We start from the raw sequence: 22776 nt of genomic DNA on the forward strand, positions 1-22776 counted from the left end.
AACCCTCGCAACGAGCGGGGGATCACTGTATATTGTAATTTGAGGTATGTAAATTGGAATCTCTGTAAGGTGTGAAAAACAATAATAAATTTATAAACACCCCCCCCCCCCCAAAAAAAAAGATTACAGTGATCCCTCGATCATCGCGAGGGTTCCGTTCCAGGACCCCACGCGATGATCGATTTTTCGCGAAGTAGCGGTGCGGAAGTAAAAACACCATCTGCACATGCGCAGATGGTGTTTTTACTTCCACCGCCCTTCGCCCGCCCACCCCGTTGCTCGCGCCTGGGGTTTCCCCGCGCGCGCGCCTGCCGCCCACGCCATTGCTGGGGCCGCTTCCCAGCTGGGAAGCGAAGCTGGGGTCCCCGCGCGCTGCGCGGCGCGCGCCCACGCTACGAGCAGCATTTCACCTTCCCTCCCAGGCAAAAAGATGCCGGCATTCTGGGTTGATGGGGTCGGACTTCCCAGGCGGAAGGCGTGCCCCTCTCCCCGCATCTTTTTGCCTGGGAGGGAAAGTGAAATGCCGCTCGTAGCAGCTGCTAGAGCCGCCGGCATTTCACTTTCCCTCCCAGGCAAAAAGATGCCGGGGAGAGGGGCACGCCTTCCGCCTGGGAAGTCCGGCCCCATCATCCCAGAATGCCGGCATCTTTTTGCCTGGGAGGCAAAGTGAAATGCCGGCGGCTCTAGCAGCTGCTACGAGCTGCATTTCACTTTCCCTCCCAGGCAAAAAGATGCCGGGGAGAGGGGCACGCCTTCCGCCTGGGAAGTCCGGCCCCATCAGCCCATAATGCCGGCATCTTTTTGCCTGGGAGGGAAAGTGAAATGCTGCTTGTAGCAGCTGCTAGAGCCGCCGGCATTTCACTTTCACTTCCACCCCCTAGCCAAACGGCTTTTTTCGTGTTTAGCGCTCGAACGCCGTGCTAAACAGGAAAAAAGCCGTTTGGCTAGGGGGGTGGATTCTTGTTCTTAACCGGGAACAGTTGCCCCCTCTCCCAAAGCGATGTTCCAAAGCGGTCTCCGGGAAGCGACCAAGGGAAAGGCAGTCGCCCTGCCTTTCCTTCAGCTCTAAAGAAGCGGCAACTGCCCTGCCTCCCCCCAGCCGGTTAACTTGAAGCGCTCGGTTAACCGGCTGGGGGGAGGCAGGGCAGTTGCCGCTTCTTTAGAGCTGAAGGAAAAGCAGGCGACTGCCTTTCCCTTGGTCGCTTCCCGGAGACCGCTTTGGAACATTGCTTTGGTTGTTCCTGCCTCTCCTGCAGCGGAGAGAAGCGGCAAATGGCCAGCCCTTCCCCCAACCGCTTCCCCGCATGCTTTGGATGCACCTGCCTTTCTTACAGCGAAGACAGGCGGCACCTTCCCGAAGCGCTCGGTGAAGCCGCTGGGGGAAGGGCTGGGCCATTTGCCGCTTCTCTCTGCTGCAGGAGAGGCAGGAACAACCAAAGCAATGTTCCAAAGCGGTCTCCGGGAAGCGACCAAGGGAAAGGCAGTCGCCTGCTTTTCCTTCAGCTCTAAAGAAGCGGCAACTGCCCTGCCTCCCCCCAGCCGGTTAACTTGAAGCGCTCGGTTAACCGGCTGGGGGAAGGCAGGGCAGTTGCCGCTTCTTTAGAGCTGAAGGAAAGGCAGGCGACTGCCTTTCCCTTGGTCGATTCCCGGAGACCGCTTTGGAACATCGCTTTGGGAGAGGGGGCAACTGCTCCCGGTTAAGAAGCAAGAATCCACCTCCTAGCCAAATGGCTTTTTTCCTGTTTAGCACGGCGTTCGAGCGCTAAACACGAAAAAAGCCGTTTGGCTAGGGGGTGGATTCTTGCTTCTTAACTGGGAGCAGTTGCCCCCTCTCCCAAAGCGATGTTCCAAAGCGGTCTCCGGGAAGCGACCGAGGGAAAGGCAGTTGTCTGCTTTTCCTTCAGCTGGAAAGAGGAGGCAAATGCCCTGCCTTCCCCCAGCCGGTTAATCGAGCGCTTCAAGTTAACCGGCTGGGGGAGTAGCCCCCGCCCGGCTCCCTTCAGCCCCCCGGGGTCAAGCGGGCGGGGGGCGGCCGGGACCTCGCCTGTCTCCGCCGCCCGCATCGCCCCTCCGACGGGCCGGCCTCCCCCGCCCGCCTCTGCTGCAGCCACCGCCGCCTCCCCGACTGGCACAAAAGGGCCCCGCCCGCCCCGCCCCAAAGTTTACCTTGCGGCGGGATTCAAAGTGCTGGGGTGGGGGGTGTCACTTCGCCGCTCGTGTCCTGGCTAAACCGGGCGGCAGGAGACAGGCTTTGAGTTTTTAGCTGCGGGGAGAGAAGTAGGACTTTCCTAACTTCCTCCCCCCGCAGCCAAAACTCAAAGCCTGTCTCTTTTTTTTCTTGCGGCGAGCCCAAGCCGTTCCCCTCTCGACCGCAGCCGAGCTTCCCTCGGCCCCCTTTGGCCCCGTCGCCTCCTCCCCGCCTGCCTTTCCTCGCCAAGCGCACGAAAAAAAAGAGAGAAGGCTTCTACCAGAAGCCGGGGACGGCGGGCAGGGGCATGAAGGATCTCTTGCGGGGGAAAAGCCGCTAGCCAGCTTTCGGAGCTCCTCCGCCATCACCCGCTTCTGGTAGAAGCCTTCTCTCTTTTTTTTCGTGCGCTTGGCGAGGAAAGGCAGGCGGGGAGGAGGCGACGGGGCCAAAGGGGGCCGAGGGAAGCTCGGCTGCGGTCGAGAGAGAAACGGCTTGGGCTCGCCGCAAGAAAAAAAAGAGACAGGCTTTTAGTTTTGGCTGCGGGGGGAGGGAATCCCGCCGCAAGGTAAGCTTCGGGGCGGGGCGGGCGGGGCCCTTTTGTGCCAGTCGGGGAGGCGGTGGCGGCTGCAGCAGAGGCGGGCGGGGGAGGCCGGCCCGCCGGAGGGGCGATGCGGGCGGCGGAGACAGGCGAGGTCCCGGCCGCCCCCCGCCCACTTGGCCCCAGACCGGTGCAGCAGGAAAGGGACGGAGAAGGCTCACTGGCAGCCCTTGCCCATCGCCGCGCCTTCGCTTCCCCCCCTCCCCCGCTGGATCCGGCAGCGTGCTGAGGGGAATTGCCGCGGACTGGAGGCAGTGAGGCAGACCGGCTCCGAGGCGAGCGGCCGGAGTTGCGCCCTCCTTCGCCCGCCAGGTGAGGCGAAGGCGAGGGGCGCGCGGCTGCAGCGAGGAGCCGAAGATCCGGGCGGGGAAGACCCAGGGAAGGTTCCTTCGTCCGCCTAGCAGCTGATCTGCTCGGCAGCGCAGAACCAGCGAGGAGCCGAAGATCTTCGGCTCCTCGCTGCTGCTGCGCTGCCGAGCAGATCAGCTGCTAGGCGGCCGCTCGAGAGCAAGAGGGGGAGAGATAGAGAAAGAGAGAGAAGGAAAGAAAGAGATGAGAGAGGGAGGAAGAGAGTGTGAGAGAGGAAGAAGCAACATAGAGAAAGAGGGGGAAGACCCAGGGAAGCCTCTGCCCGGCGGGGAAACTCCACCATCTACGCATGCGTGGAAGGGCACGCATGCGCAGATGGTGGAGTTTACTTCCGGGTTGAAAACTCGCGAAATAGCCCTTTCGCGATACTTGAGGACGCAAAACTCGAGGGTTCACTGTATTTATAATTTTGGAGACCTCTGAACTAACAGTTGTCTATTCTCTCACCCATGTGGATACAGCTGCATGGTAATAGACCTCCCAATCTGGCATTTTATTTTTATTTTATTTATTTATTTATTTAGTCCAATACACAACACACATTGAAGAGAATAGACAAGTAGTAATATATATAAAGGAAAGGGTAGGAGAAAAGATATAAAAATAGAGGAGAGGACACATGAAAGGAAGAAAAGATAAAGGAGAGACAATTGGACAGGGGACGGAAGCCCCTGTTGGTTTTGGACTCTTGCAACGTTATCAATCCTATTCTTGTTTTTTTCCCCCCTTGCCAGACATCTTTCAAAACTATAGTATTTAATTCATCAATGTATTTTTTTCCTACTTCTATTGGGACCATTTGGAATAGGAAAAGTCACTTTGGCAAGATGTTCAGTTTTTGTAGTTGCTATTCTCCATACCTTTGATAGCTGCACATTTTTCCATTTATCCAAATATTTTTTAATTTGTTGCAATAATTATCTTCCTTGATTGCAACACATCTTGCTTTTAAGTATATTCCCCAGTCTTTATCTTTCTTAACTGTTGGCTTGTCTCAGTTAGCTAGGCTATGAAACCTTCGACAACACCGAGCATAGAATTTTAACAGAGTGTAGATGTGTGATAAAGCCAAGACACACAATTAGTTAAATAAGTATTATTTACATATAAACAAAATATAAACAATCCACAATAAGCACGAAGCAAATAAAGAATAATACGCACTGAGCAATTACAAGGTTAGCACAAAGCAAAATATCAATATAGATAATAGGCACGAAGCTAAAATACAATATAGATAAAAGCACAAAGCTTATACAAGCACAGAGTTTAAACACCACTCCCCCATCTCTCAGGCAAACGTAAAGGAAGTGACTGAGCAAAATAATGAGCTTTTATAGCTTCAATGAGGAAATGACGAAACAGCCTTGAATATTAACTCTTCAAGTACAAGTTAACTCTGATTGCACATTAACCCTTTAAGGGGAAGGTTTGGTAGGGAAGGTTTGCTTATTTGTCGATGACTCTAAAGTGTGCAATAGGGTTGATATTCCTGGAGGGGTCTGTAATATGGTAAATGATTTAGCTTTACTAGATAAATGGTCAAAGCAATGGAAACTGCAGTTTAATGTTTCCAAATGTAAAATAATGCACTTGGGGAAAAGGAATCCTCAATCTGAGTATTGCATTGGCAGTTCTGTGTTAGCAAAAACTTCAGAAGAGAAGGATTTAGGGGTAGTGGTAGCTGCGGCTGAGACCCCTGCCACCACCCCAACTCTGTCGGTTGCGGCTGTGAAAAAAATAAGACCTCCCCCCAAATAAGCACCTCTGATGCTTATTTTGGTGACAAAAAATTATAATTCAAAATGCAGGTAGAGAGCTGGAGACTCTCTGGGTTTGCATGCAAACTAAAAAGGGTTCTGTCATTACAATTGGGGTGATCTATAGGCCTCCAGGGCAATCTGAAGAATATGACAACGAGATGACCACTTGATGAAGGCAGGTTGATGATATTGACGGTCAGGAGAGTCAGTCAAAGTGATAAAGCATGCACTAATTGAAGTTCAGTAGTAGGCTGTCAGACAGTAGTAGGCTGTAGGCAGTAGTAGTAGTATTCTATAGGCAGTAGTAGTAGTATTCTGTAGGCAGTAGTAGTAGTATTCTGTAGGCAGTAGTAGTAGTATTCTGCCCTTTTATCATATAATGTATAGAATCCACCTAGAGAAATGTCCAGTGAATAATTTTTACTTTGGCTTTTAGATCCAAAAGTCCTTTTTTCAGGAGACAACTGGACATTCTGAGTGTTGAAGAAACATCTTGGATGGGAAGTGAAACATCTTCAAAGGAAAACCAGAAAGTCCAGTTGTCTTTTGAAAAAGCATGTTTTGGACATCCAACCCATGGATGGCTGAGAATCCTCATAGACACTTGTGCTTTTAGGATTTGCAGATTGTAGGAGATCTTGCAAATTCCACTGAGTCTGCTTACAACCCTCCTTCCTTCTTTAGGGTCCTGTGTCCTTTGACGAGGTGGCTATCCATTTCAACAATCAAGAGTGGTTGCTGCTTGACCCCAGCCAGAAAGCCCTGTATGAAGAAGTCATGATGGAAACATCTGGGATGGTGGCTTCCTTAGGTAAGGGTTCCTGTGCAGGAAAATGTAACCCACGGCAAATTATTATTATTATTATTATTATTATTATTATTATTATTATTATTATTTATTAGATTTGTATGCCGCCCCTCTCCGTAGACTCTAGAAATTGCCTCTAGATACTTTATTTACAACTTACATATATACAGGGGTGGACAGAAAAATGGAAACAGCTTGAAAAATCATCAAAATATCTTTTAATATGATGTTGGTCAGAAAAAGGGTAAATGATGATTAGTCAGAGAAAATCAGATTTGTGAAGCTCCCTTCGAACAGTTTTTGTGGAAACTGGGTTCTGTACGTGTCTATTGAGCTCTTCAGTGATTTTAGGAGCTGTGGTCTTGCGATCCGCTCTAACAATTCCCTTTAGAGTCTGACGGTCTCTCTCAGACCACTTCGACTTTCGACCGGACCTGTGCTTGGCTGAGGACGTTTTCCCTTCTCTTTCTAAAGCAGTCATGACTTTTGAGACATGACCTCTTGAAACGCCAAACATTTGGGCACTTTCTGTTACACTAGCGCCTGCCATTCGAGCACCAACAATTTGGCCTCTTTGAAAGTCTGAGAGGTCTGCCCCTTCTAGAAGGTTATAACCAATTTCCTTAAATTTCTGTTTTAAAAAAAAGGTAGTTTAAAAAACATATCAAATAAAAGAATTAAAAAAACATTAATATATGTCAAATTTTTGATTGATTTGAACATGTTCAAACATGATGTGGCCAAAAAGTCAAGTGTTTCCATTTTTGTGTCCACCCCCAGTGTTGACGTTGAATCTTGGGGTCATCCTTGAGCTCTGGATCATTACTGCAGAGTAATTGGGAAGATGGTCAGGGAGAGGATGTTCATTCCTGTTGCAGTTGTCCTACTAGGCCACAAATTTTGTCTTGTTTGTGTTGCAATTACATACGTTGTCTTATTGAATGCAAGTTGGGTGTGTCATAATTGAGAATATTTGTGTGCCTTGTCCAGATGTCAAGACTTGTTTTTGCTTTAATTTTTTAAAGAAAGAACCATCTTTCAGCCGTGGCGAGGGGGGCGTTTGCCCAGGTTCGCCTGCTGCACCAGTTGTGGCCTACCTGGACCGGGAGTTACTACTCACAGTCCCTCATGCCCTCATCACCTCGAGGTTCGACTACTGTAACGCTCTCTACGTGGGGCTACCTTTGAAAAGTGCAAGAGCAATCATGGGCCTCCCTAGGTGTGTCCATGTCACACCAACACTCCGCAATCTGCATTGGTTGCCGATCAGTTTCCGGTCACAATTCAAAGTGTTGGTTATGACCTATAAAGCCCTTCATGGCATTGGACCAGAATATCTCCGGGACCGCCTTCTGCCGCACGAACCCCAGCGACAAGTTAGGTCCCACAGAGTTGGCCTTCTCCGGGTCCCATCGACTAAACAATGTCATCTGGCAGGACCCAGGGGAAGAGCCTTTTCTGTGGCGGCCCTGACCCTCTGGAACCAGCTCCCCCCGGAGATTAGGATAGCCCCCACCCTCCTTGCCTTTCGTAAACTCCTTAAAACCCACCTCTGCCATCAGGCATGGTGGAATTGAGACATCTCTCCCAGGCCTATATAGTTTATGCATGGTGTGTTTGTGTGTATGTCTGGGTTTTTGTTTTTTTATAAGATATTTTTAAATATTAGATTTTTTGTACTTTGTATTTTGTTATTGCTGTGAGCAGTGTTCCCTCTAATTTTTTTTCAGGGTGGGCAGAAAAGTATAGTGTCTGAGCTGCAGTCCCTTTGGGACTGGGCGGCATAAAACTATAAATAAATAAATAAATAAATAAAGTGTGGGCGTGCGCTATCACACATGAGCGAGTTCTTGCAGCCATAATTCTATATTTTCAATAGTTTATTTTCAAATACACAGTAATCATTCAACACTCCAAACTAACTAAGATTAGCCTCTCACAACAGCCATTGCAAATTATAAATCTTTCCCTCTAGAAATACCAAGATGTATTTGAGAACTTTAGGTTTAGTCTGTCAGTCTCAGATTAAAAACATTATCAATATCCAATATATTCAGAAATGTATTTAATAATTCAAAAAAATCTGGCTCGCCTTATAGTTTATGTCTCTCACATTGATGATGACCATTCCATCTTTGTCTTTGTCCATTCTCAAATACATCTTGTATTTCTAGAGGGAAAGATTTATAATTTGCAATAGCTGCTGTAAGAGGCTAATCTTAGGTACCGTATTTTTCGCTCTATAAGACGCACCTGCTGATAAGACGCACCTAGATTTTAGAGGAGGAAAATAGAACAAAAATATTTTGAGCCAAAAAGTAGCTATCACACATGAGCAAGTTCTTGCATCCATAATTCTATCCTTTCTATGGCTTCCTCCCTCTTTCCTCCCTCCCACTTTCCTTTCTATCTCTCCCTCCCTCTTTCCTTTCTATCTCTCCCTCCCTCTTTCCTCCCTCCCTTTTTCCTTTCTATCTCTCCCTCCCTCTTTCCTTTCTATCTTTCTTTCCCCCTGCCTTTCTCCAAGCCCTTCCTTTTCCCTCTCCCTAACTACCCCCTTCTCCCTCCTTTCTATCTCTCCCTCCCCCTTTCTCTCTCCCTTCCTTCATCTTTCATTCCCTCTCTCTCCATCCCTCTTCCTTTCTCTCTTCCTCCCTCTTTTTTGTTCTTTCTCTCTCCCTCCTTCCCTCCCTCTATGTCTTTCCCTCCCCCTTCTTCCCCCCTCTCTTTCTCTTTCTCTTGCTTTCTTTCCCTGTCTTTCTCTCTTGCTTACTTTCTTACTCATTCTTTCTCCCCTCCTTTCTTTCTCTCTCTCTTTCTCGTTCACCATGCCGGCGAGAGAGAGGGAGAGAGAGTGGAGGGCGCCGTTGTCTTCGCCTCTGCCCGGCAGCTCTGCAACGAAGAGGAAACAGTCGCGCACCGCCTCCCGGGAGCCCGGCCGACTTTTGGAGCTGTTTTGTTTTCGGCCGGGCGGAGGCGGCGCGCGGAGGCGAAGACACGGTGAACGGTGCTTCGAGACCTCCCCGCCTCCTGAAGCGATTCCCGTAGCCTTCCCAAAGGCTCGGAACCGCCAACGCTCCTCCGGTGCCGCTACGCCTCCTAAACCTGCGCGGTGGAGGCGTCCCCCGGCCCAGCACTTCCGGAGGCCGAAAGGCACGGCTCTCTTCGGGGTTGGGAAGAGGAGAGGCGGCGACAGAGGCAGCGGTCTCCAGATGAGTATATCGCGGGCCCCCCCTCTGCTCCAGCGCCTCTCCCCCCCCCCTGCCAGCATCTTCGCTCCATTAGACGTGGCTGATTTTTCATCCTACTTTGGGAGGAAAAAAACTGCGTCTTATGGAGCGAAAAATACGGTAGTTTGCAGTGCTTAAGTGGGTGCTAGAAAAAAACAAATATAATAAATTAACCCTACCTATTGGTAAATCCAGACTTTCTATCTTTCTCTCCCTGCCTTTCTCCTTCTTTCTCTCCCTTCCTTTTCCCTCTCTCTATTCTATTTGCCCCCTCTCCCTCCTTTCTATCTCATCCTCCCTCTTTCCTTTCTCCCTCTTTCCTTTCTATCTCTCCCTCCCTCTTCCCTTTCTTTCTTTCTCTCCCTCTTTCCTTTCTATCTTTCTATCCCTGCCTTTCTCCCTCTTTCTCTACCTTCCTTTTCCCTCTCTATCCTACTTCCCCCTCTCCCTCGTTTCTATCTTATCCTCCCTCTTTCCTTTCTCCCCCTTTCCTTTCTATCGCTCCCTCCCTCTTCCCTTTCTATCCCTGCCTTTCTCCCTCTTTCTCTCCCTTTTCCCTCTCTATCCTACTTCCCCCTCTCCCTCCTGTCTATCTCATCCTCCCTCTTTCCTTTCTCCCTCTTTCCTTTCTATCTTTCCGTCCCTGCCTTTCTCCCTCTTTCCCTTCATCTCTCCCTCTCTCTTTATCTCAATTCCCTCTTTCTCCCTGGGCTGCTGTGCCTGTCCTGCAGCCCCACCACGGACGGACTGCGTTAGCCTTGGCATCCCCCCCCCACACACGCTGCAGCTCCCGGACCATCGGCGGCACAAACACACACGGACACACCCCACACATGCTGCGTTTCTCCCTGCCTTTCTCCAATGCACTTGCAAGGAGAGTCCAACGTGGGTAATTCTCCAGTCTCATTGGAGGGACTGAGTTTTAATTTATACATTATGCAGGCACCGCCCCCTAGCCCACCAGTCATGAAAACTCAGTCGCAGTAAAGGGACCTTTTTGAGTTTTCTCTTCAGAAAGTATTAAAAATAGTATTGAAGTTTTAGTATTAAAAATTTGAAACTGATACTAATGCTTTTTCTTCCTTTTTTCTTTTTGTTTTTCTGCAGGTACTTTGGATGGCTCCCTCCTTTTCAACAGCTATTTAGGCCCTCCGTGGGTTCTAATAGCTGCTTGTGTGCCCTGCCCCCCCCCCTCTTTCCTTCAAACTCACTGACAGCGTGTAGCGTCTGTGGGGGGGGAAAGAACTGTTTAATCAGGGCAACCGGGTTCCCGGCCTCCGAGGTCGCTCCCGGCGGTGGAGGCGGTTGCCGTTGGGAGGGGCCTGCCCCTCCCGACGAATAGACCTGAGCCAGGGAAAAAAAGAGGCGACCGACAGGGCGAGCAGGGGAAGAACGGAACGGCCTCTTACCGAAGCCTCAGAACAGGAGCGGCCTTGGAAATGCGCGCCGGTTGTCTTGACAACGGCGCGGCCGCCATCTTTAGTTACCTCTCAGCAGGAATGAGCGGGAAAGGCCGTTAGCGTCGCGCCGGTTGCCATGGCAACGGCGCGGCAGCCATTTTTCGGTGACATGGTCTGGAAGCGACCTTGTAAATTGCTCCTGGTCACGCCCCTGTTCTGCCCAGAGACACGCAGCCGTAAAAGACATTTCTCTTTGAGAGAGTTGTTTGAGAGATATCGGTTGCGTGATCGCACAAAAGGCCTTGGTTTCTACGGTCAGGTTTGTGAGTGATTACAATGACGGATGCTTCTGCTCACTCGGGGGAGGAGGTGGCCACATCCATCCGGCCCGCTACCCCCAAGGAAAGGCCTCATGTGGAAAAGGCCAAGGCCAAGACCTCTCAGAGTGCCTCACTGAAGGAGGCAGAGAAGAGGATTCGTGCTTTGGAGAGACAATTAGAAGTCTCTCAGCGACAACAATCTACAGTGCTGTCTCAGCCTAATTTGCTGTTGGGGCCCACAGCCCCCCCGGCCTCCCCCTTAACAGGAATAGCTGGGGTCGCAGGCTCGGCAACGGAACGAGATTGGTCGCCTGAACGCCCCCTACTTACTCCAGGAGGTCAGCTTACTCAACAGAACATTTCTGGAGGGCAGTTTAGCCAGGCCACAGCCACCTTTACACCATCTGCTGTGGGTCTAAGGAGTTCCTTTGACACTTGGCAGAACATGCCTCCACACCTCCAAGATCTAATAAGCAGTGTTTATGCCCAGGGCATCACAGTGGGAGCTCAACAACAGGCCCCAATGCCCCCTGTTCCACAGAGGCAGAGGAATGTCTGGGCCCCTCCGGCTCCAGCCTCCTTTCAGGGCTCCATGGAGGAAGACTTGTACCTCAGAGAGGAGGAAAGTGATGAAGGTGAGGGATTGTCGGGGGATGAGCAACCTCCCGAGCCACCGAGCATGGTTGGACTTTTTAAGCCCTCTCTGTTTCGGATCATGCTGAATAAGGCTAAGCTAGTGTTTGAAGGGGCAGGAGAGGGGAAGTTGCCTACAGATGCCGCTGCACAAGCTTCAAAGGGGGTCTTGCTTTCGGTACCAAAGAAGGAGCCAGAAACCATCCCCTCATCGGATATTTTCCTTGATAATATTAAGAGACCTTGGGAGGCACCAGCAGCAGCGCAGGGGCCTTCTTTGATTGATCGAAAATATTACACCTTCGATCAGGAAATGGAATCTCTTCTAACACCACCAACCATAGACTCTCCTGTGGCAAGCTTGGTGTCTAACGCCTTAGTCCCCTCTGAGGTTTCTGAAGGACTGAAAGCGGAAGACAAAAGAGCCGAGACTGTGGTTATGAAAACACATCAAATGGCCGCCTGGGCCCTGCGAGCAGCTTCGGCTGCCTCATTTTTTAATAGGGCAACTATCCTGTGGATACAGGACATGCAATCACGGACTAGCCAGGAGGATGGCAAGCTCCGTCAGGACTTGAATAAACTGCTGGCGGCAACGGAGTTCTCCGCCGACGCTACGATGGACGCGGCCAAGTTTGCATCTCGGGCACTAGCATCGTCCTTGTCCTCCCGGAGATTAATTTGGCTGCGAAGCTGGCAGGCGGACGTAAAATCAAAATGGCGCCTAGCCTCAGCCAAGTTCCAAGGGGAACAGTTGTTTGGCGATTCTCTTGAAAAGGTCCTTATCAAGGATAAGGACAAAAAGAAGGTGCTCCCCAGGTCAAACAGGAGGGGAGAGAGGCGTTTCACCCCATTCTATAGACGGCAGAACTTTCGTGCCGAGCCCTCCTCAGCCGTCTCCCAAGGTTCGAGGACATTCTCCCAGGGCTCTTTCAATCAGGGAGGCTTCCGCCAGGACAGACCGTACTTTGCAGACCGAGGCAGGCCCTACCAGCAGGGACGCCGTCCTTACAGAGGTTCCAATTTTAAGGGTTCCAAACGTGGGAAGTGACTCTTCAGAACCCTACCCTCTGGGGGGCAAGCTCCTCCACTTCGCCAACGCTTGGAGGGCTGCATCCCTCGACTCCTGGGCCGTGGCCACGGCAACGCAGGGGTTGCGGATCAACTTTCTCCGTGTACCCCCACACCGCTTCATTGCTTGCCCTCAAATGACAGACCCCCAAAAGAGGGCACTGTTGCACCGGGAAATAGAGCACCTCCTGGAGATAGAAGCGATAGAGGAGGTCCCCTTCCACCTGAGGGGAACAGGTTTCTATTCCATCGTTTTCCTTGTCCCCAAATCTTCGGGCGGGGTCCGTTTGATTCTAAATCTCAAACGGTTGAATCTGTATGTGCGTTATCAAAAATTCAAAATGCACTCCCTCAGGTCTATACTCCAATCCATACGACCGGGAGACCTCCTCTCCTCCATCGATCTCAAGGAGGCCTACCTCCATGTACCGGTATTACAGGAACACAGACAATTCCTCCGGTTTTTCATCAACGGCTCTCATTACCAATATCGAGCAATGCCATTTGGTCTGTCGTCGGCGCCGAGGACGTTCACCAAACTTTTGGACGTCCTCACGGCCACCTTGAGACACCGGTCAGTGCGCCTCATGGCATATCTCGACGACATACTAATTCTGTCGAGGTCCCGGGACCGGGCGCAACAGGATATCCATCTAACCTTGACGACCCTACAAACTTTCGGGTTTACCATAAACCTGGAAAAGAGTCATTTAACCCCAACGACCAGATTGGCTCATCTGGGCACCATCATAGACACGGACTTGTGCCAGGTTTTTCTCTCAAGGGACAGACAGTCCACTATCAGGACTCTACTACAGACACTGTCATTACAACCAAGACCTTCCCTGGCCTTCCTCTCGAAGATCTTGGGCACACTAGTCTCTTGCATAGACGTAGTGCCCTGGGCCAGGTTACACATTCGTTCCCTCCAATGGTTCCTCCTACCCTACCAAAGGAGGAAGATCGGCCATTCCAAAACGCAGGTGATTCTCCCTGCGGAAGTCAGGAGGTCCCTGCGATGGTGGACTTCAGCCGCTATTCAGAGGGGGTCGCCCTTTCAAGTTCAGGACTTCATCACGCTCACAACAGACGCCAGCCTGTTTGGGTGGGGTGCCCACCTTGCATCTCACGTGGCACAGGGTCTGTGGACTCCTCGGGATTTACAGAACGTCAATATCAATTTTTTGGAATTGAGGGCAGTGTCTCTCGCCCTGCTGGACTTTGCTCATCTAGTGCAGGGCAGCCATGTCCTAGTCCTAACGGACAACGTTTCCGCTCGCGCTTACATCAACCACCAGGGCGGGACGAGGTCCGGCCGTCTGATGCAGGAGGCCAACTCCCTGTTCAGATGGGCAGAGGTCCACCTGGCCTCTCTCTCGGCCGAGCATATCTCAGGCCAGGAGAATGTATGGGCGGATTGGCTGAGCCGCAGGACCCTGGATCCAGCAGAATGGAAACTGGACCCCACTGTATTCAGGACCCTGATCTCTCGGTTCGACACACCGATTCTGGATCTGTTCGCAACGTGCCACAACGCGCAGCTACCCCGCTTTTTTTCCCGGTTCCCATCTCCGGGCTCGGAAGGAGTAGATGCGTTGCGCCTTCCATGGCCGAAAGGGCTCCTATACGCGTTTCCGCCGATTCGCATCCTTCAGAGGGTCCTACAGAAGATCATCCAGGAGCGTGCCGAGGTACTCTTAATAGCTCCTTTTTGGCCTCGACGAGCATGGTTCTCGGACCTAATGGAGTTGTCGATCTCCCCACCGTGGAGAATTCCAGATCATCAGGTAGCCCTCAGCCAGGGGTGCATTGCGCATCCAGATCCCCAATGGTGGAGTCTAACCGTGTGGAACTTGAAGGGGACCGGCTGAGACACCTCCTGCTCCCCGACTCGGTCATCACTACCATGCAGGCTGCGCGTAGACCAGCTACTCAGCGGATTTATCAGTCCACCTGGACAGCGTTCTGCACTTTCTGCGCAGGTCAGGAAATCGACCCCTTAGCCGCCTTGCCAGGGACTGTTTTAAGCTTCCTTCAGGCAGGTTTGGATAAGGGCTTGGCCCCTAACACTTTGCGCCGCCACGTGGCCGCTTTGTCGACGCTTTTAAGTCCAGATTGTTACCGACCTTTGTCACGTCACCCCTGGATTCGGGACTTTTTGAAAGGAGCGACGAACATTAGACCGCCGGCTATCCATCGTTTCCCTTCCTGGGACCTTACCTTGGTGCTTAGAGCCTTGACAGCTCCACCTTTCGAACCGTTGAGGACGATATCAATGCGCCTTCTGTCCATAAAGACGGCCTTTCTAGTTGCCATCACTTCGGCCAGAAGGGTGTCGGAGTTGTCGGCCCTATCGGTAAGACCTGATTTATGTTTGTTCCATCCGGATAGGGTGGTCCTCCGGTTGGACCCTTCATTTATCCCTAAAGTGAACTCTGGGTTCCATAGGACTCAAGAAATAGTATTGCCTGATTTCTGTACACATGGCACGCATCCATCTGAACTCAGATGGCATAAACTGGACGTGAGACGTGCGATCAAAATTTATATCCGTAGGACACAATACTGCCGATCGTCGGAAGCATTGTTTGTATCCTTTGCGTCACATGCCACGGGCACTAAGGTGTCCTCACGAACTATCAGTCGTTGGATACGAGCGTGTATTTCTGAGGCTTACAAGGTGTCCGGACAGACGATTCCTCAAGGAATAACGGGACACTCGACTCGTAGTGCGGCAGTTTCGGCAGCCTGGTCAACTCAAGCTTCGATCGAAGAGATTTGTAGAGCAGCCACGTGGGCAGCTCCTTCTACCTTCATCAAGCATTACCGGATTGACACTTTCGCTTCAGCGGAAGCAGCCTTTGGGAGGAGGGTGTTACAGAGAGTGTGCTCCACTTGAACGCCCTTGGACCTGTTTCCCTCCCGTTTATTATGTCTTGGGTACATCCCACGTTGGACTCTCCTTGCAAGTGCATTGGAGAAGAACCGTTGAAACTTACCTGAACGGTCTTCTCGATGCACTGCAAGGAGAGTCCAAAACCCACCCAGTTGGTGGACCAAGGGCCTTCTCGCCTTACATTGTTAAGTTTTTGACCGGGCTTGTTGCCTTCCAGTTGTTTAATAATAAAAAGTTATAGTTTACTGCTCCTTCGTTTATGTATGACTGGTGGGCTAGGGGGCGGTGCCTGCATAATGTATAAATTAAAACTCAGTCCCTCCAATGAGACTGGAGAATTACCCACGTTGGACTCTCCTTGCAGTGCATCGAGAAGACCGTTCAGGTAAGTTTCAACGGTTCTTCTCCCTCTTTCCCTTCATCTCTCCACACACACGCTGCAGCTCCCGGATGGACGGCAGCACACACGCACACACACCAAACACGCTGCGTTTCTCTCTGCCTTTCTCCCTCTTTCCCTTCATCTCTCCACACACACGCTGCAGCTCCTGGACCATCGGCGGCACAAACACACACGGACACACCCCACACATGCTGCGTTTCTCCCTGCCTTTCTCCCTCTTTCCCTTCATCTCTCCACACACACGCTACAGCTCCTGGATGGACGGCAGCACACACGCACACACACCACACACGCTGCGTTTCTCTCTGCCTTTCTCCCTCTTTCCCTTCATCTCTCCACACACACGCTGCAGCTCCCGGATGGACGGCAGCACACACACACACACACACACACACCTCCCACACACGCTGTGGCTCCCGGACGTTCGGCGGCACCCCCCCACTATGGACGCTTAGAGGCCTAGCGGCGGGCCACCGCTAAGCCTCTTACCTTTCTCCGGCTCCCTGTCTGGACAGTCGTCACTATTCCCCACCCCAATGGACGCTGCGACTCCCGATCATCGCCGGCATCCCCCCCACGGACGCTTAGAGGACTAGCGACGGGCAGCGCCGCTAGGCCTCTTAGCTTTCCACGGCCCCTTGTCGTGGCCCTCCACTCCCAGTGCCCCACCCCAAGGAGGCTTAGAGGAGTGTCCTGGCAGTGGCCCGCGCTGCCAGGCCTAGGGCCCCCTGGACGATTTTCTTACCTTGCCCGCCCGCAGCTAAACAACCGTTTGCTGCGGGAGGGGGGATGGGGAGGAGAAAATCTGGGATTTAAGGGGCGGGGAAGAAAGCGGGCCTGCAATTGGGCCCTTTCTTTCCCGCCTTTCCTTAAGGAACTGTTGCTGCCCTATGTTTGTAGAGCAGCAACAGTTCTCATTTCAAATTCCAGCGTGGAGGTCGGTCCTCCCCGCTAAATTTGAAATTCCCAGGCTGAGAGGTAAAAACCTCTGCGCCATAGTGTGCTGCGCAGCTTAGAGGGAACTATGTGAGCCGCCCCAAGTCCGCAGAGAGGGGTGGCATACAAATCTAATTAATAATAATAATAATAATAATAATAGTTAGATGTACAGCCATGCTAGTGTTTTAAGTAAGTAACTAATATTCATGCTGTCATTTCCCTTGTTCCTTCCTCCCAGTAGTAGATAAATCTATGGATAGGAACACCAAAGTGGAGGTTGTAGATTATTCTAATTGTAAATTGTTTTTCTTCCCCTGCAAGCATCTGATATGCAGAAGAAAGAAATCGACCAACAGCCAAATTTAGTGCCATTGCAAACAATCGAAACTGAAATTCCTGAGGAGACCTCTACAAATCAATGGGGAGGGAAGAAACATGAAAAGAAGCAAAATTGGAGAGAAAAATCTATTCTTGACTGTGTGGAAATGGATCGTGATTCCAAAAAAAATATGGGGAAATATCAATATAGAAAAAGATTCAAAGCAAATCCCAAAGTTAGTAACCGTTGCAAACCTGGAAAAAGCTCCAACCGTTATGATCTTCGTTCACATAAAATGAACCAGGCAAGGGAGAAGCCCTACAACAGTGTGAGCTGTGGAAAAAGCATTGTGAGAAAAGGTCATTTAACTTCTCATCAAAAGATCCATAAGTATGTGGATTGTGGGAAAAGGTTCAGCCTGGAGAGTTCCCTTACTTCCCATAAAAGGATATATTCTGCAGAAAAACCCTTTAAATGCCGAGAATGTGGAAAGAGCTTCAAAAGTAGTGGTCAGCTGATCTGCCATAGGAGGATCCATTCGGGGGGAAATCCTTATAAATGTGAGACTTGTGGACAAAGGTTCACTACAAAGTATTCCCTTACATCCCATGAAAGGGTTCATACAAAAGAAAAACCCTATAAATGCATGGAGTGTGGGAAGAGCTTCAGTTTCAAGAGTGATCTTGGTTGTCACAAACGGATCCACACAGGAGAAAAACCCTATAAATGCATGGAGTGTGGGAAGAGCTTCAGGACAAACAGTGATCTTAGTCGTCACAAACGGATCCACACAGGAGAAAAACCCTATAAATGCCTAGACTGTGGGAAGGTCTTCAATACTAACGGTATCCTTCTTTCCCATAAACGGATCCACACAGGAGAAAAACCCTATAAATGCCTGGACTGTGGGAAGAGCTTCAGTGCAAATGGTGCTCTTAGTCGACACAAACGGATCCACACAGGAGAAAAACCCTATAAATGCCTAGACTGTGGGAAGGTGTTCAACACTAACAGTCACCTTCATTCCCATAAACGGGTCCACACAGGAGAAAAACCCTATAAATGCATGGAGTGTGGGAAGAGCTTCAGTGGAAACAGTGCTCTTAGTCGACACAAACGGATCCACACAGGAGAAAAACCCTATAAATGCTTAGACTGTGGGAAAGGCTTCAACACTAACGGTAGCCTTGCTTCCCATAAAAAGGTCCACACAGGAGAAAAACCTTATCAATGCATGGAGTGTGGAAAGAGCTTCAGGAGAAACAGTGATCTTAGTTGTCACAAACGGATCCACACAGGAGAAAAATCCTATAAATGCCTAGACTGTGGGAAGGGCTTCAGCCGAAGCAATGCTCTTCTTTCCCATAAAAGGGTCCACACAGGAGAAAAACCCTATAAATGCATGGAGTGTGGGAAGAGCTTCAGGGCAATCAGTGCTCTTAGTTGTCACAAACTGATCCACACAGGAGAAAAACCCTATAAATGCCTAGACTGTGGGAAGGTCTTCAGCCAAAGAGGAAGCCTTGTTTCCCATAAACGGATCCACACAGGAGAAAAACCCTATAAATGCATGGAGTGTGGGAAGAGCTTCAGGGAAAACAGTGCTCTTAGTAGTCACAAACGGTTCCACACAGGGGCAAAACTCTATAAATGCCTAGACTGTGGGAAGGGCTTCAGCCGAAGCAGTAATCTTCTTTCCCATAAAAGGATCCACACAGGAGAAAAACCCTATAAATGCACGGAGTGTGGAAAGAGCTTCAGCGAAAACAGTACTCTTAGTAGTCACAAACGGATCCACACAGGAGAAAAACCCTATCACTGCACGGAGTGTGGGAAGAGCTTCAGTTTCAAGAGTTCTCTTACTTCTCATAAACGGATCCACACAGGGGCAAAACCCTATAAATGCATGGAGTGTGGGAAGAGCTTCAGGGGAAACAGTGCTCTTAGTAGTCACAAACTGATCCACACAGGCGAAAAACCCTACAAATGCCTAGACTGTGGGAAGGTCTTCAATACTAACGGTAGCCTTGCTTCCCATAAACGGATCCACACAGGAGAAAAACCCTATCAATGCACGGAGTGTGGGAAGAGCTTCAGTTTTAAGAGTGCTCTTACTTCTCATAAACGGATCCACACAGGGGCAAAACCCTATAAATGCCTAGACTGTGGGAAGGTCTTCAGCCAAAGCGGAGGCCTTGTTTCCCATAAACGGATCCACACAGGAGAAAAACCCTATGAATGCACAGAGTGTGGAAAGAGCTTCAGTGTAAAGAGTGCTCTTATTTCTCATGAACGGATCCACACAGGAGAAAAACCCTATGAATGCACAGAGTGTGGGAAGAGCTTCAAGGGAAAGAGTTCTCTTAATATTCATAAAGTGATCCACACAGGAGAAAAACCCTATAAATGCCTAGACTGTGGGAGGGGCTTCAACCAAAGAGTTACTCTTCTTTTCCATAAAAGGATCCACACAGGAGAAAAACCCTATGAATGCACAGTGTGTGGAAAGAGCTTCAGTTTCAAGACTTCTCTTACTTCTCATAAACGGATGCACACTGGAGAAAAACCCTATAAATGCCAAGACTGTGGGAAGGACTTCAGGGCACACAGTGGTCTTGCAACCCATAAAATGACCCACACAGGAGAAAGATCCTATGAATGCCTGGAGTGTGAAAAGAGCTATAAAACGAGCAGTAGCCTGGACCGCCATAAACAGGTCCACACTGGAGAGAAACCCTATACATGCCTGGAGTGTGGAAGAAGCTTTACTATGAAGACTTCCCTTGCTTCTCACGAGAAGATCCACAGAGGAGAGAAACCCTATAAATGTATGGAGTGTGGGAAGAGCTTCCATCGAAGCAGTGAACTTAATTCTCATAACATGAAACATACAGGAGAAAAACCTTACAAGCGCACAGAGTGTGGAAAGACTTTCACTGCCAGTAGGATTCTGACTTCCCATAAAAGGATCCACACAGCTGAGAAACCCTAAAAATGCCTGGAATGTGGGAAGAGCTACTGATTGAAGTGTAAGCTTATTTTCCATAAGAAGAGCCACACCAGAGGGAAATAGAAATGTATGGAATGCAGATGGGTTTTTGTAAAATTGGAATGTAGATCAACAGAAAAATGAATTGACAAAGATAGACCTTCAGATGATCAAGAAATATAAGTATTTGGGAGTATACGTAACAGCAAGATGTGCAATAATTAAAGAAATAAGTATAAAAGATTAATACAACAAATTAAATTGGACTTGGGAAACTGTGTAGTAATCATCGACGCGAAGACATGATTTTCTGAGCAAAGCTGCTCAGAGCTAGGAAGAAATTTCCCTGGGTTGAGAAGAAGTCTCTGTTCGGAAACTCTCCTCTCAGTCAGCTTGTGTTTATTCTTATAGCGGTTTTCGTGTATACAATTACAAAAAATCGACTTACCCCAAGGACAGCTAACTAGTAACAAGTTAATATCTAAAGAAACCTCTGAATTATACAGACCTGTCAAACATATAGGTGAGCACCTGATTGCTAGTTTCATCTTTCCCTTACACAGGACAGAAAGCTAAGTAAATAATCTTTACATTAAGCAGGAAGTTCAGTAAATATTAACCAAGACAGGCATTCCACAACCTATAGGACTGGAAAACCTTACAACTGTCAATGAAAGTAAGAATAGCAACCATAAAAACGAATATCCTGCTAAAGGTACTTTTTTACTCCAAATGATCCCTATAAAATTAGAGAAAAAATAGAATAATCTTCAACTACATTAGGCAAGTGGGGGTGGGCAAAGTAAGAGTCTATATGGGGCTTTGGGCAGCCAGAGTGGGGGCTTTATTGCCAGGCTTCCATTCTAAATCGGGGGAAACAATGGATAAATCATAAGACATATAAGAGTACTATTGTTGGAGGGACATGATCTTCATTTGGGACGGCATGCTTTTTTGTGGTGTGAAAAGAATAAAATACATAGATATTTTCAAAGACATGTAAAGTATGCAAGAAGTGCTCTACTCTTAGTGTGGGAAAAGGTTAAAGGAAAAACCCATATGAAAATACCAGCTTGGCTTTCCACAATGTAAGCACTGATACATCCAAATGTTGTAAACTTTGAATAAAATATACCATATAAAGGCATTCTGAATGAGGAAGGGGAACTAAAAACAAAACAGGAACTACAAAACCAAGTTGTGGACCTAGCACACCAGCAAATGCAATCGATATATGAGAAAGATGCATGGTGCAAAAAAGGAAAAAAAGGTTGAAAATACAAGCATGGTTAGAGAAAATGTTAAAGCAACATATAGATTTAAACCAGAAATATTTTGTTAGATATAATAGCATGAAAGTATGACAGAGGGAACGAATCTTTAATGCTACATGTCTGTATGAAATGTTTCTATGAAATGTATTTTCCCAGCACTGAAGAATGAGGAAACTCCCTTAGATGAGAATAAAATTAGAAAAATACTAGATTGTGCAGAAACGGACATATTAACATCAAAGATAAAGGAGAAAGAAAGCACAGAAATTTTTTAACGTGTGATTTGTTTTATTAATGGTAAGACAATAGAGCTATTAGAAGTTGGAGATTTTTTCTAGGTATAAGTATATAACATTATTATTACTATTATTATGTACAAGTAAATTGACCCAGACAATACACTGTTTTCTAAGCAGTTATGTATGTTAAAGAAAAATGTATCAATAAATTTTTTAAAAACGGGTGTGAAACTCAAGTTGCGCGGCTGGATAGGGCCAGCAATGTCATCAGAACAAGCCCGAATGGCTGTCCTGGAAACTAAGGCGTTGACCTACATCATTTGCCCAGCCCATCACATCCCGGCGGGCTTGAATGCGCACAGGAGGAGATGGGAGGACATACAGGACTGGCCCAGGCCACCCAGGAAGGTGCACATCAGAAGAGGCAGGCGCATAAAAGGATGGGGTAGGCTGGGTCTGTGCGCATGTATATATATAGTGCACATGTGTATATATATTTTGCCTATAGTGAAAAGGAGGTGTGACGTTCCTTCAATATACCAGGGTAATCCAACAGAAAAAATATATCCCTTCCCTGGTACAAAGCTGAAGGGATCAGATCTGGTGGCCTAGAGGTTAATTCTCTGCCTTACAAGGCAGAGGCCCCAGGATCAAATCCCAGTAAGGGTATGGCTAGTTGATGAGGCCAGAACAAGGCCAAAATAGCGCTGTCCTAGTCTCCCTTAATTTTAAATTCAGCAAAAACATGGTATATATATATATGCACATACATGCACACAGTGTATGTGTACAAGTTTGGTTGGAAGTGAAAATCTCTCGGGCTTGAATGCGCACAGGAGGAGGTGGGAGGACATACAGGACTGGCCCAGGCCATTCAGGAAGGTAATAATAATAATAATAATTTATTGGATTTGTATGCCGCCCCTCTCCGTAGAACATCAGAAGAGGCAGGCGCATACCAGGATGGGGTAGGCTGTGTCTTTTTGGCTGAATTTTTAAAATTAAGGGAGATTAGGATGGCACCATTTCAGCCTTGTTCTGGCCTCATCAGCTAGCCACACCCTTACTGGGATTTGATCCGGCAGCTTCTGCCTTGTAAGGCAGAGAGTTAACTTCTAGGCCACCAGATCTGATCCCTTTCAGCTCTGTACCAGGGAGGGGCTATATGTTTTTTATGTTGGATCACCCTGGTATATTGAAGGAGTGTCACAGCTCCTTTTTGCCCCTAGGCCCAACCCAGGGCCATTTCAAGGCAGTTAATTCATTCATAGCCGACAAACTTTATTTTTTGTATATATCACATGTTTTTTTTGCCGAATTTTAAAAATGAATGAATT

The 22776-nt window shown here is 48.8% G+C and overlaps 1 protein-coding gene across 1 annotated transcript in view; it reads left to right on the forward strand.

Annotated features, from left to right (window-relative positions):
* Window positions 1–21662, forward strand: part of LOC139162869 (zinc finger protein 107-like) — a 33836-nt gene extending 12174 nt beyond the window's left edge. The window contains exons 5-6 of the mRNA XM_070743733.1: window positions 5603–5729; window positions 16940–21662. Coding sequence (XP_070599834.1) covers window positions 5603–5729; window positions 16940–19929 — 3117 coding nt within the window. The 3' untranslated portion in view covers window positions 19930–21662. The remainder of the gene's footprint in view (window positions 1–5602; window positions 5730–16939) is intronic.
* Window positions 21663–22776: the final 1114 nt, after the last annotated feature.

This window comes from Erythrolamprus reginae, chromosome 2 (assembly GCF_031021105.1).
Source record: "Erythrolamprus reginae isolate rEryReg1 chromosome 2, rEryReg1.hap1, whole genome shotgun sequence".
Classification (NCBI taxonomy): domain Eukaryota; kingdom Metazoa; phylum Chordata; class Lepidosauria; order Squamata; family Dipsadidae; genus Erythrolamprus; species Erythrolamprus reginae.